This window comes from Saccostrea cucullata, unplaced genomic scaffold, assembly GCF_032062105.1.
Source record: "Saccostrea cucullata isolate Sc308-1 unplaced genomic scaffold, CSIRO_AGI_Scuc_v1 ctg105, whole genome shotgun sequence".
NCBI classification, from domain to species: domain Eukaryota; kingdom Metazoa; phylum Mollusca; class Bivalvia; order Ostreida; family Ostreidae; genus Saccostrea; species Saccostrea cuccullata.
This window is the reverse complement of record NW_026919155.1, coordinates 558955-572792: the sequence shown is the minus strand read 5'-3', so window position 1 is coordinate 572792 and position 13838 is coordinate 558955. Positions and strand designations below refer to the sequence as shown.

At 33.7% G+C, this 13838-nt stretch overlaps 2 protein-coding genes across 4 annotated transcripts in view; both read left to right on the top strand.

The window, feature by feature from the left end:
* LOC134280849 (ATP-dependent RNA helicase A-like) overlaps window positions 1-6175 on the top strand; it is a 309572-nt gene extending 303397 nt beyond the window's left edge. For all 3 annotated transcript variants that reach the window (XM_062763303.1, XM_062763298.1, XM_062763308.1), the window contains 7 exons: window positions 298-465; window positions 806-989; window positions 4371-4538; window positions 4646-4761; window positions 4980-5183; window positions 5488-5648; window positions 5844-6175. In XM_062763303.1, the coding sequence (XP_062619287.1) occupies window positions 298-465; window positions 806-989; window positions 4371-4538; window positions 4646-4761; window positions 4980-5183; window positions 5488-5648; window positions 5844-5974 (1132 nt within the window). In that variant the 3' untranslated portion in view covers window positions 5975-6175. The remainder of the gene's footprint in view (window positions 1-297; window positions 466-805; window positions 990-4370; window positions 4539-4645; window positions 4762-4979; window positions 5184-5487; window positions 5649-5843) is intronic.
* Window positions 6176-9061: 2886 nt separating this feature from the next.
* Window positions 9062-13805, top strand: LOC134280362 (transcription and mRNA export factor ENY2). Its single transcript, XM_062762772.1, has 5 exons — window positions 9062-9155; window positions 9284-9358; window positions 10442-10512; window positions 11496-11570; window positions 13254-13805. The coding sequence occupies exons 1-5, from the start codon at window positions 9148-9150 to the stop codon at window positions 13325-13327; spliced, it is 303 nt and encodes a 100-aa protein (XP_062618756.1). The 5' UTR covers window positions 9062-9147; the 3' UTR covers window positions 13328-13805.
* The last annotated feature ends 33 nt before the right edge of the window (window positions 13806-13838 follow it).

Sequence of the window (13838 nt, the reverse complement as noted above, 5' to 3'; positions counted from 1 at the left end):
TCTTCTCTTGGATCCATAAAATACTCATGATTTAGCACTTCTGAAAAAGCCAGCGGGGGGTATTTTTTCCCCGTTTGGACAGTTCTAGTTTATGGCTGCATTGAATCTGTTACAAGGTTTATAAGCAACAACTTAAGCTGACCATTTTCACAACACAATGTCGACAGAAAGTGGTTCTATATTATTACGTATTCTGAGAAATGAAATTTTGAATTCATGTACCATCGTTTTCATAACCTTATACAAGTATGTCAGAACTGTCAACTTGAGCAACAATTATGTCTTATATTTGTATAGTGTTGGGGATGCCATGTGTACGATTGCAGCCAGTACGACATTTCCTGAGCCCTTTATCACCCCTACAGATAGGAGACGTTTGGGTTGGGTCCACAAGTCACTGGCCGGTAGTCGCTTCAGTGACCATGTGGCACTTCTTAATGCTTTCAACCAGTGGGAAGATGCAAGGTAAACATCAAACTGAGACTGTTTTCATAAATTAAAAATTATTAAAAGTTTCCACATTGTATGGTTTGAGTTTCTAATGATATGCTCATTCAATGCAGGTTCATTGTATAAATTGCTAATAATTGCTTTGTCAATAAATCTAACCTTAAATTTTTGGTTTTTCCCCACCTCAAAGATAATTTTCTGTTTTTCTGAAGAAATGTAATTTTTACCAAACTAATTTATCTTACAGGGGAGGGGGAGAGCAGAATGAGATGTGTTTTTACTGCACTATTTTATTTTAAAGGGGAGGGGGAGAGCAGAATGAGATGTGTTTTTACCATGCTATTTTATTTTACAGGGGAGGGGGAGAGCAGAATGAGATGTATTTCTGTGACCAGAAGTCCCTCTCTATGCAGACCCTGAGGATGACGTACGAGGCCAAACGACAGCTGTGTGACATCCTCATCAATGTCGGATTTCCTGAGGAATGTCTGACACCCCAGGTCTTCAACTTCACTGGTCCAGACAGAAATCTTGATATGGTAAAGATATCAGTTTATTTTTATGCCCCCCTTCGAAGAAGGGAGGGCATATTGCTTTGCTGCTGTCTGTCGGTCCACTTAGTCTCCGTTCATTTTCTTTGCAACCGTTTAACATACTGAAATGAAATTTGGTATACAGATATATCACATGAATATCTAAGTCAAAACAAGTTCTGTTTTGGGTACAGTCGCACCATTTTAGACAGAGTTATGCCCCTTGGACGTAGTAAAATTTCAATTATTTGCAGTTTCCGTTCATTTTCTTCGCAACCGTTGTACAAACTGAAATGAAATTTGGTATACAGATATATCACATGAATATCTAGGTCAGGGACTGTTTTGGGTACGATTGCACTAGAGTTGGGTATTGCGAGTGAAAACCATATTGCGATATATTGCAATATTTTACCTTGAATATTGCAATATATTGCAATATATTGTAGATTAATTATCATTAATAAATTTGAGCAGAATGTTTGAAATGCTGTCAAGTTCAAAGACTATTTGAATTTTATCTTTAAACTTTAAAGGGGGATAAGGGATAAGACATTAATTGCACACCTAATAACACTTTACTTTTAATCAAGTACCAGGTAAAATAATAAAACAATATGTACTCTCTTGGACGATTTTCTTTATTTTTTTTTTTAATTTATAGATTATATAATTTTTTTTCTTTTTTTTGGGGGGGGGGTGTCTTTATGAAGTAGCATAAAATATTGTTAAAGATTAAAACAATACATCCTATATGAGAATAATTTTACTCTGGTTACAGAGTAAAATTAAAACCAGAAAAAAATGTGACTTATTCTCGTGCGTTTTGGTGTTTTAGTCTAACCCGACCTAATTTCACATTATGTATACGATCAGGAAATGACCTACGTACATCTACTCTTTTAATATGCACATGCTTCTGGTATAGCATGATGTGTTTAAAATGGCATGAAAGTTATTCAAAAAAATAATTAAATTAACACTGCTACTAGTTAAACATGGATGACTGTTTACTTCTAATATGTACTTGTATACAGAACTTTACATTTCATACGATGATGATCAGATTCTGTAGATTCCATGCGAGATTTTGAGAACCAAAGTAAACATGGTATATACCTTGTAGAAATGTTTTATAAATTTTCTTTCTCATAAATTTTCATTTTAAAGTCTTATTAATTTTTAATTTTGATTTAAAAGTAAGATATTCAAAACCGCAACAGTGAATTAAAAGCTCTCTCTCTCTCTCTCTGAGTCTCTCTCTCTCTCTCCCGAACGAAGCTGACGAAGTATTCTTTCAACGAGAAAGAAAAAGCCTTAAGTAGTTTCAAGTATTATTTCAGCAGTTTCTACAATAAAGGAGGCCTTTATATTTTATAAATATCGTGAAATACCGGTATTTCATTTTCATATCGCGATATATTATCGTGGTGGATAATACCGCAATATACCGATATACCGGTAATATTGCACACCCCTAGATTGCACCTTTTTTGACAGAGTTATGCACCTTGGACTTAGAAAAATTCCAATTATTTGCAGTTTCCTTTCATTTTCTTTGCAGAGGTTGCACATACTGAAATGATATTTGAGATTTATCAGATAAATATCTTGGTCAAGTTCTGTTTGGGGTACAATCCCACCATTTTTGACAGAGTTATGCCCTTTTGGACTTGGAAAAATTCCAATTTGGGGGGAGGGGGGCATAAGTGTTTTACAAACATCTCTTGTTTACATGTATTTTTAACATATTGTGACCATTCTTTATATTGTTTATAAACCTTTTATATCCAATTTTTAAGAAATTTGCTGTAAAAAAAATATTCTGATAGATCTGTTACACTCTTTTTTTTTTTTAGCTCACCTCAACGAAGTTGGGGGGAGCTTATGTGATACCCTCGGCGTCGCGTCCCGGGTTAAGGTTAAGTTTTTTGTAGCAGTTCTCTTTTTAAGTACTTCTATGTCCTATATTGATTAGACATGCATGGAAGATGTTTCTAATGTGTTTCATTGTACCATTCAAAGTTTCAGATGCTGCAATTTCAGCAAAGGAATGACCAGGTTAATTAATTTGGTGCAGGTTAACATTTTTGGTGCAGTTTTTGGTGTAGGTCTCGTTTCCGAGTAACTATAAGCCCTATGTTGACCAAACTTACATGGATGGTACATCTTAGGATGCATACTACCAGACTTGCTTTGGATGCTGAATCTGACCTACATTTTCCGGTTGAGTGAACAGGTTAAAGTTTTTGGTGCAGGTTCATTTCGAAGATACTATGAGCCCTATAATGACCAAACTTGCATGGATGGTACATCTTAGGATGCATTCTACTAGACTTGCTTTGGATGCTGAATCTGAACATTTTCCGGTTGAGTGAACAGGTTAAAGTTTTTGGTGCAGGTTTCATTTCCAAGTTTCTATGAGACATATAATGACCAAACTTGCATGGATGGTACATCTTAGGATGCATACTACCAGTCTTACTTCGGATGCTGAATCTGACCTACATTTTCCGGTTGAGTGAACAGGTTAAAGTTTTTGGTGCAGGTTTCATTTCCAAGTTACTATGAGACATATAATGACCAAACTTGCATGGATGGTACATCTTAGGATGCATAACAAGACTTCCTTCGGATGCTGAATCTGACCTACATTTTCCGGTTGAGTGAACAGGTTAAAATTTTTGGTGCAGGTTTCATTTCCAAGGTACTATGAACCCTATAATGACTAAACTTGCCTGGATGGTACATCTTAGGATGCATACTACCAGACTTGCTTCGGATGCTGAATCTGACCTACATTTTCCGGTTGAGTAAAGAGGTTAAAGTTTATGGTGCAGGATTCATTTCCAAGTAACTTTGAGCCCTATAATGACCAAACTTGCATTTCCAAGTAACTTTGAGCTCTATGTTGAACAAACTTGCATAGATGATACATCTTAGGATGCACACTAATGGACTTGCTTCAGATGCTGAATTCGACATACGTTTTCCAGATAATAGACCTCGTAAAAGTTATGGGTGCAGGTCTATCACCAAGAAACTATAAGGCTTATATAAACCAAAGTTGCACAAATGATGCATCAAGTGATGAAAACTCTCAATCTTGCTTCAGATGCTGGATTTTAATTACATTTTCATGATGAAGAACTAGTTTTAAGTTTTTATATAGGTCTATTCCATATCAAAATTGCATAAATTTTGCATTTTGGATGTACACTTTTTGTTGGTTAATTGTGTGACTTAATTTGCCTTACTTAAAGACAACATTCGTTGAGGTGAGCTCTGTAATCTCTGATTACCTATGTTTTAAGTAAGAAATGCCACTAGATAGTTGCTGCCGATTATTCACATTTGAATTATTAAAAGTGAATCCTCTTCTTACAGATGATATCTCTGCTTTGTATGGGTTTGTATCCTAATGTGTGTTATCACAAGGAGAAACGCAAGGTTCTCACTACAGAGAGCAGAGCAGCCCTGGTACACAAATCCTCCGTTAATTGTTCCAATAAAGATGTCAAGTTTCCATCACCGTTCTTTGTGTTTGGTGAAAAGGTTGGTATTTTCAAAACTGTATACGCAATTCTTTGTATTTCACCTTATTTCACCTTGTTCTTTTCCTGCTTCATTATAATGTTATGTCAATATTTGATCTCTGACAGATTCGTACTCGAGCAGTCTCATGTAAACAGATGTCTATGGTGTCCCCACTTCAGCTGTTGATGTTTGCAGCAAGAAATGTCATGTTAGAAGAGGGCAATATCACCCTGGATAAATGGTATTAAAATGAAAAAAGTTTTAACCTTTTGAAGTATTTAAAATAGAGGAGTAAGAAATACATGACCTCATATCTTTTGGGCAAGGATTTACAGGTGCCCTAATCAGTCTGTCCATTCACAAATATTATCATCAAGGCCCTTGTTGATTGTTCAGTTTCCAAGCTATCCTTTGAAAATGATGTTCTTGTATATGTAATTTTATCTTCCTTGTCTGTAGGATCAACTTGAAGATGGACTATGAAGCTGCAGCCAAAATTGTGGCCCTTCGTCCAGCACTGGAGGCCTTAATTGTACGGAGCACCAATAACCCGGAGGGGATTCAAAACCCAGGGTCACAGGAGGAGTCTCTGATGGCAGCTGTCAGGTCCCTGTCACGACCCAACGCTGGGAAGTTTAACCTCAGTAGTGAGGATGATACTGGGTAGGCTGTGTTATCTAGTCTGTATTACAGATTTGTTGAAAATATTGATACATGTGCTTATTTTTAATTATGAGTATTTTATCATTTTAATGAATCAAAACATCGAAATAATTCCACTATGTACTGTGCTTTACCTGTTATTTGCAGATTGCTAATGAAATAAAATGTTAAAGAAAGGAAATATGCCAGCATTATTGTATGTCAATGCTAAACAAGTAACTGGATCTAGGTGATAAAAATGCTGGACAGTGGGCTTGTCACTACATAATGTTGCTCTATATGGATTTATTTGCTGTTGCTGTAGAGAACCACCCCATAAGATGGCAAGGTTTGGTAGCGGCCCGCCCAGAGGAGGAGGATTCCGAGGAGGCTATGGAGGAGGAATGTCTAATTTTGGAGCTGGAGGAGGATACAGAGGATTCAGAGGAGGAAGGGGTGGATTCAATAGGGGTGGTGGAGGATTTGGTAAAGTTTCATGTTTTTGAATTTGAAATTACTAGCTGCGATAATGTAACCATCTCCAAGGAGTGGGCTACATTATTGCAGCTAGAAAATTACCAACATTTAAAGCATCTTTGTCAAATACATGTATGAAGTAATGTGAGTAAAAATTAAATTTACATAAAAAGAAATGAAAGTAACATATTTTTTTACATTCAGGAGGTGGACGTGGATTCGGGGGAGGAGGAAGAGGTTTTGGAGGAGGTGGTCGTGGTTTTGGAGGGGGAGGAAGAGGATTTGGGGGTGGGGGGTTCCAGGGGGGCAGAGGAGGCTTCAGAGGGAGTTATTGAAATTCAAAAAAAGTAGAAGACTTTAGAATTTTATTTTTAGTGTTCAGTGTCATATTTCAAAGCAATCAAGACATTAATTTATTGTTAATGGTGTGCAATTTTTATTAACATGTATTGTGTTATTGATATATGTTTGTATGTTTAAAATGTATCCATATGTAGCTACAATATTGATTGAATAAATAAAATGTGAATCATGAAGTTGTCATGGATGTACTTTTAATCCCATTCTTTCAAGACGGATTACATAATCTGAGTACAGATTTCATATTTCCAATGGTGAATTTGTCAGGGATGGGGTAATTGAATAAAGTAATTGTAATTGAGTGTAATTAATTACATTTTTCAAAGTAATTGGAAGTAATTTGTATTTGAGCGAACCTTCAATTACAAGTAATTGAATGTATTTAAATACATTTCAAAAAAGGTCATGTATTTTCAATTACTTTTCAATTACATTTCAATTAGTAACCAGGGCTCTCACACCACTTTTTGGGACTGGGGCCGTTCAAATTGGGAAAATTATCGTCATTTTGGGAAAAGTTGGACAACACAAATTCATAAAAAAAAAATCCTCAAATTTTGCTTTTCTAGCATTTTATCATCAATGCTAACTCTGGTTTGAATAAACAGTTAAACAGTTAAACATGGGTACGTCGGCTATTTATGAAAGTACATTAGCTTTGTCATTACTATCTTTGAGTGTTGATATTGCGGTTATATGTCTTACCTCGTGACAGTCGCTAGTCACATAGTCCCGAATTTCCTCGATCACATGGGCAACTTTGCTTACCAATACAGCGCGAGACTGAACATGCCAAAGCGCGGGTATGTTTCTAGGTGCAGCTTACTAATGTTTAAATGAAATGTCTATTTTTGAAACCAAAATGCTTGTTTTTGTCGAAACTACATAACAAGATACTCTCCACTCATAGTTGTATACATTTTTGTAAAAACAATAACCTGGTTCCCCGATTTACGAATGCATTTGGCGCGAACTAATAAAATAGTAGTACAGTTTCACTTTCATTTGCAAATGTGTTTTGTTTGGGGTTTTTTTTTGCGATTAGGTTTGATGGACTTTTATTTTTTAATTAATATTTTACTCTGGGTGGATATTGGGAAATTTACACCTTTCTTTTGGGAAAAAAGGTACCTTTTTTGCATTGGGAACGGGGCCGTTGAACGGCCCCAATTTTAGAGAATTGAGAGCCCTGATTACTTTTTTTCAAAATGAAAGTTTATATTTAAAAAGGTTGTCTTATACTGATACATAGTTTTATATTGGTTGGTTTATATTACTTATTCCCATGTTTTATAAATCTCAGTTCTCCCTATTCCCACTTGCAAATAACAATGATTGTTTAGATAGTTAACTTGTTTTACAGCAATTAGACTACATGTAACTACATCCCCTTTTAGATTTACCTGTATTCTATTCATTTTAAGAAAGAAAATAATGAATGGAATTGTGATAGATATTATTTATTTCCTTCAAAAATATGGATTTGAGAAAGTAACAAAAAAGATCTTGCCACCATACACCATACTGGTATAGCATGGGCTTGTGTTTGTACAATGATTAATTGTCTGTGTTAAGTGTTTGTACAATAATTAATTGTCTCAAAATGTTTAATTTGTTTATACAGTGTGTCACACTCATTGTAAGGTAAAGGTATAATTTTGACCAGGTGTGAACCCCTATCATACCCAAGAACAAAAACAATGAATGAAAGTTCGAATTCGATTGCTAAAGAAAAAATCTTATTTTAAAAAAAATCTTTATTTTTTTTTTTATAAAAATAAAACTTGAAGTAATTGAAATGTATTTAATTACATTTGTCAAAGTAATTGAAAGTAATTAATTACATTTGAAAAAATCAATGTAATTGTAATTGCAAGTAATTGACAAAATTATCAATGTATTTGAAAGTAATTAATTACATTTCAAAGTAATTGACCCCAAGCCTGGAATTTGTCTAAGTAAGAAGGGTGTAAACGATTTGAATGGGATTTCACAAAGCAAAGTGTTGTAAAGTAAACCAATCTGGAGGTTGGGGTTGGATGTGTTTTTTTTTTAAATTGTTGAATGAAGTTAATGTGTAAGGATATGCTCACATGTCTGTTGGATAATGGGAGTTATATATGTATTTTGTAGTCCAAAGCTCTTTGTCTTGATTATAAGGGTATGTGTCCTAGAAATATCAGATTCCTGTCTTGTCTGAAGTAAAAAATGTGGCTATTAAAAGCTTTAATATATGTTTAATAAATAGGTTAACCGTTAAATTAAGGTCAATGTCAGGAAGAAAAAAAAGATATGTACACTTACAATAATATTCTGAAAGGATTTAAAATAAGTTAACAATATGAATGTCTTATCTTAATCCTCTCATTAAAAAAATTAATTATTACCAATGGAAAGCAATTTAGAAAAAGACTGGTTCAAACTTTAAGGTCAAGGTCATGCAATTAAAAACAAGAGTACTTCAAGCCATATATGGCGTAACTGATGAAAAAAATATATTTTTGAAAAATATAAAATTAAGTAAAGAAATATATTTAATACATTTAAATTAAAACTTTTCATACAATTCTGAACACGGAGAACATCTCGTTTCAACTAATAATGCGATTTTATCTTCTCTGTAATGTGTTATTTAAATCTTTTGTATTTTCTTCCGAGTCGGAGAAAATTCCGAAAATCCAAATTAAATTGTGATATCTTTATAACGCAATTGACTTAGATTTTGTAATTTAGGGATAAGTTTTTATCTTTATATAAAGAAATGATACAATTAATAAGTTCTTATAATTTTAGTCTAATACCCCCGGTAATTTTCATTGTACATACGCCATATATGGCTTTCAGGAAAGGTCTTGAAACAGGTAATGCATCTGTCAAACAAAACTGGCCTGTCTTCAATCATTCAAAAGTTATGAGTATGACAATAATATTGAAATAAAGTAATTTTTGTTAAAAATTTGAAAAAAAAAATCAAACAAATAAGGTTTAAAAATCATTGTATATTTGGAAAAATCTTGTCACACAAAAAGTTAACTTATACCAAGTACATCTCGTTATTGTTTTATCATATGGCAGAAACACGGGCTTACACGTCAATTAAAATGATCGGGATCTAAAATCATTTTATTCTGAACACAGCATAACAATCATGGCGGAGTAAGAACATTTTTTGCATATTTTTCAAATGATTTTGGTATTTTTAGTTATCTAAAAGTTTATTTTACCAATAAGTGAAAATCCATTCTTAAAGAGATAAGTTACACAAAGAATTTCTTATATTTCAGTGAAATAAAGCGTAAAGATGCTCAGATGAGAGCGACCATTAACCAGAAGTTAGTAGAGACAGGAGAACGTGATCGGTAAGTAAAGGTTAACTTGTAATTGAGGAATTAATTGTGACTAAAATCTACTGATAATTACCGATTACCTGATTTTCCTCTTTGCAATGTAGATTGTAATTATCGCTTTATGTTTACATTTCTAATTGGGTTTTTTCTATCGTTGATGCCCTGAGAACAACATGTTGAGACCACTTGTCCAAATTCAATATAAAATGCCCTAAAATTTGTAAAATTAATCTCATGGAATTTTTTTTTCTTCTGTGGTAACCAATATGACCAATGTTCTATTGACTTAATCATGAGGGATACAGAACAGAAAAACCACACTGACAATGGGACTTGAGACAGTCTTAGCAAAATCGGGTATCTATCGGGTTAAACTTATTGAATGAAATCCGCACTGAATGACTTAAGTTTAAACGGTGAAAGACAATTGGATAATTTTGCTAGTTTTTTATGCAATCAAATATAGCTGACCCAATTGAACTCTGAGTCTAATCGAAGGTGAAAATGGAGCTGATGTCTCAAGACGGACGATCAGCAATCCCTCAAATATTGTGAGGATGACCAAAAGCAGTTATATTTTTAAACATTGCTCTAAGATAGGTGCAACAGATGAAAGTGCGGAAAAATTAAGGTAATGCCCGAAAATTGTATGGAAAAAATGGTGTAGGGTTAACGATGGCGACCTAATTCTCGGAAGTTCAAATATTTTTTTTTCTTCTAAGTTTTAATGAAGAAAGGTAAATGATCAATTTATGACAATAAAGGACAACATTCTGCCTTTCGAGTGGCAAAACATTTTCATGGGTTTTTTGAATAAAAATCACAGTTTTCAGAGTTTGAAGTGAGGCATCGAGGAATTAATGGCGACTCGTTAGGTCCCTTCTCCCCTATTATACAATATACCCGATTTTGCTTAAAGACTGTCTCAAGTCCCTGTGAGAAAAACTTGTTTACCAAAAAGTTGTTTTTATATAAATTTTCAATGATGTGGATCTATATTATAATATTTCGAGATGAAAATTGAAATTTAAATTGAAAATAATTGTTCAATGCATTGAAGTCTGAACATCTAATAAGATTTTTTTTCTAAATTAGATTAAAAGAATTGCTGAGAACCAGACTGATAGAATGTGGCTGGCGAGATCAACTTAAACAACACTGTAAAGGTATAAATACCCAAATAAAGGTTCATTCATTAAAAATGAATATCAACTTTGGTTTTCCTCCCCTTCACCCAGTGTAGATCAGACATCACCCATAGAGTGTTAATGGATAAATGCCTAATGGTTGGAATTGATCCATGCAAGGTCCTTAGTCAAAGGTAAAGGTATGAATAAGTCTCTGTGTGAAATATTCATCAAGAGCAAAATTTCTCTCCCTTTTGCTACATCTGGATCATGTACAGGAGGTTCTTGAGTAAATGAGTCATTTTGAAAGCAGATCTCGAGAAAAAAATTGAGAGATATATTTTCTGTCATTGGACCAGTTTGGCTCATCCTTCACATTACCTATGATTCAAAAGCTCTAAGTTAAAGGTAAAAACATAATATCTTCAGTGTGCCCTTGTTCGGGGCTTAACATGTAAGTTCTTTCCTTTTGGTGAAGTATTGTTCATGCTTTACCTGAAATGCTTGGGAAAAAAAGCCTAGGCAAGCTTGCTGCAGTGACCTGACCCATGTTTCCAGGTCAATTGAATGAAATATTTTGATATTACCAGGGTATTTGTTAGATAACTGTGTGCTTTCTGTCAAAGAGCTCAAATTTAGCTTAGATAAAGAATTCTTGGAGTTGGAAACAACTTGGAAAGTTCATTATAAGATCATGGTAAATTCAGTCTTTTGAGTAAAATCTTTGTCCAAAGCATGAATTCATTTCCCTTGGGCTGAATTAACTTACACTTTACAATTTATACAAACTCCAGTCTCCACTTGTGTAAAAGTATGGCTTTGAATCTGCAGAAAGAAAGCAAAAATCAAAGGGAAAATACAAAACTAAAACAATGTATCCCCAGTGATAAACTTCAAGTAATTGATAAATATGTACCATACTAGGTGTGAAATAGTACACGCATGAGAGCAATAAAAACTAAGTATCATTATTAAATATTTTAATTTTCCGATAATAATTATAGAGAATATTTTCATTCCAGAGGTTGTTAAACAGAAAGGGTTGGAACATATAACAGTGGATGATCTGGTTGCAGAAATTACTCCAAAAGGAAGAGGTGTGTATTTTAAACATATTTTTATTGAATAATACAATAAGGATTGGGCAACAGGTCATGCCTGTGTACACCCTCTCCTTGTATAATAGGTAAAGATACAGATATTAAATAATAATACTTGTACATAATAATCAGTAAGGTTAAAATGAAAAAATACAAATTCACAATTAAGTATTATTCATCAATATTATTTAAAAAAGATGACAACCCCCAGAGGTGTGTTATTTGAAGGGAGACTTGTCACTTTATATTTGTAGCATATGTACCATACATTAGTATTATACCACTGGTGCATCTATTGATGCAGGTTATACACTAGTCACTATGTATACATGTAATAGAGTTTTGAGTTTCCATACCCCTGCAAACAAAATGTAAAATTACCAAGGTAATCTTTCTGTAAACATCTTTGGCTCACCTCGACAAAGTCCTACCTGGACCAAACTTGCATGGCTGATGCATCTAGGGATGGACACTACCAGACTTGCTCCAGATGCTGACCTACATTTTCCAGATGTGTGACCAGGTTCGTGTTTTTGGACTATCTCTGCAATTTGTTGGCCTGTTCTGATTTAACTTGCATGGATGATGCATCTAGGGATTGACAAATGTAGACTTGCTTTGGATGAAGGAGAAAAAAAAGTGTTTTAGTGATTTTGGAACAGGTCAACTCCCAATGAACTATAAGACATCAGGATGCGTACTAACTATAAAGAAAATATGATTTGAGATCTGCATTATTTAAACTGATAACATTCGTCGAGGTGAGCTTCGTAATCTTTGATTACCTATCATACAACCTGATACAGGGATATTTTTGCCCTGTGTTATTTTTGCCCTTTTACACTTTTGCCCCATTTTAAATTTGCCCAGTTACAGTTCTGTCGAAGAAATTATGCTGTGTTCTTGGGATTTGCCTCATTTTAAATTTGCCCATTTCAATGTGAGTGGTGTGAAAAGGCAAAAATAAATTGGGACAAAAATATCCCTGCTTTAATACAGCATAACTGGATCACTCATCCAGAAAAAAGATCAGGTTTAAGTTTTTGGTGCAGGTCCATCCCAAGAAAATATAAGTCCTACTTAAACAAACATCATGGATATTGATCTCAGAATGCAGACTAAAAAAATTATGATTTAAGATTTGCATTACTACTGTATACAGAGTTATTGTCACCCCATTTTATTTTTGCGCATTCACACCTGCAGACACATTTGTCCCTTTTGATTTGCCCACACACAATTCTGTATATAATGATAATGCTGTTTGCTTTGAATTCGCCCAGTCTTCAATTTGCCCAACTGTGATGAGGGCGAAAGGGACAAAAATAAAATGGGGAGGGGGTTGGGGATAATATTTGTTAAGGTGAGCTCTCACCTCTGTAATCTTTGATTACCTGTGCTTCTTGAGTTGACACTTTGTCAGGTTAGTTAAGAAATATTTATTTTCTATTTATGTATTGAATACCTTGAGGGCTACATGTTGTATTTCCCTTTCCTTTTCACTGAATTGGTGATGAGCATATTATTATAGAGATTTCTTTTTTATTTTATTCAAAGTGGACAGAATATTATGGGCCCTGAAAATCAATGTAGGCTAGCAAAATTGTAATTTGCAAACATCATAAATTTGCTTTGCATTATAATTTTTTTGTATGTCAGAGATTTTTGTTTTTCTTTCAGCTTTGGTCCCAGATAATGTTAAAAAGGAATTGTTACAGAGAATCAGGACATTTTTAGCTCAGTCTGACATTTGACCCTGAGTTCTGCAATTTAATGCACAATGATGAACTGCCGTCCTTTGGATGAGACATTGTCAATGATAGACAGTGATGTCACAATCACATGACACAGATTTCTAGTAGTTTATAGCAATATGCTGGGTGTTCATAGTATTGCAATTTCCAATCTATTGTATCTATTATATTATTTCTTTTTCTATCTTATGCATTTTACCAGAAAATGTTCATATCAAAAAAAAAGAAGGAAAAAAAATGCAATCATGTCATAATCTGAATATCACTTATCAAAGTAAATAAATAAATTGATTGTTTCAAAGTCAAAATAGCATGAGCAATAATTTTATTTTTAAAAATAAAACATCATACAATTGTATATTACCAACCTGTAATTCGTATGAATTTCAAAATTATTTGTATTGTATGCATATTACCTCAAACACATGTATTTAAACAGAAAAATTCAGTATTATTAAAAATTATAATTCTGTCATAATATGCTGTTTGTTTGAAATTAATTACTTTAATA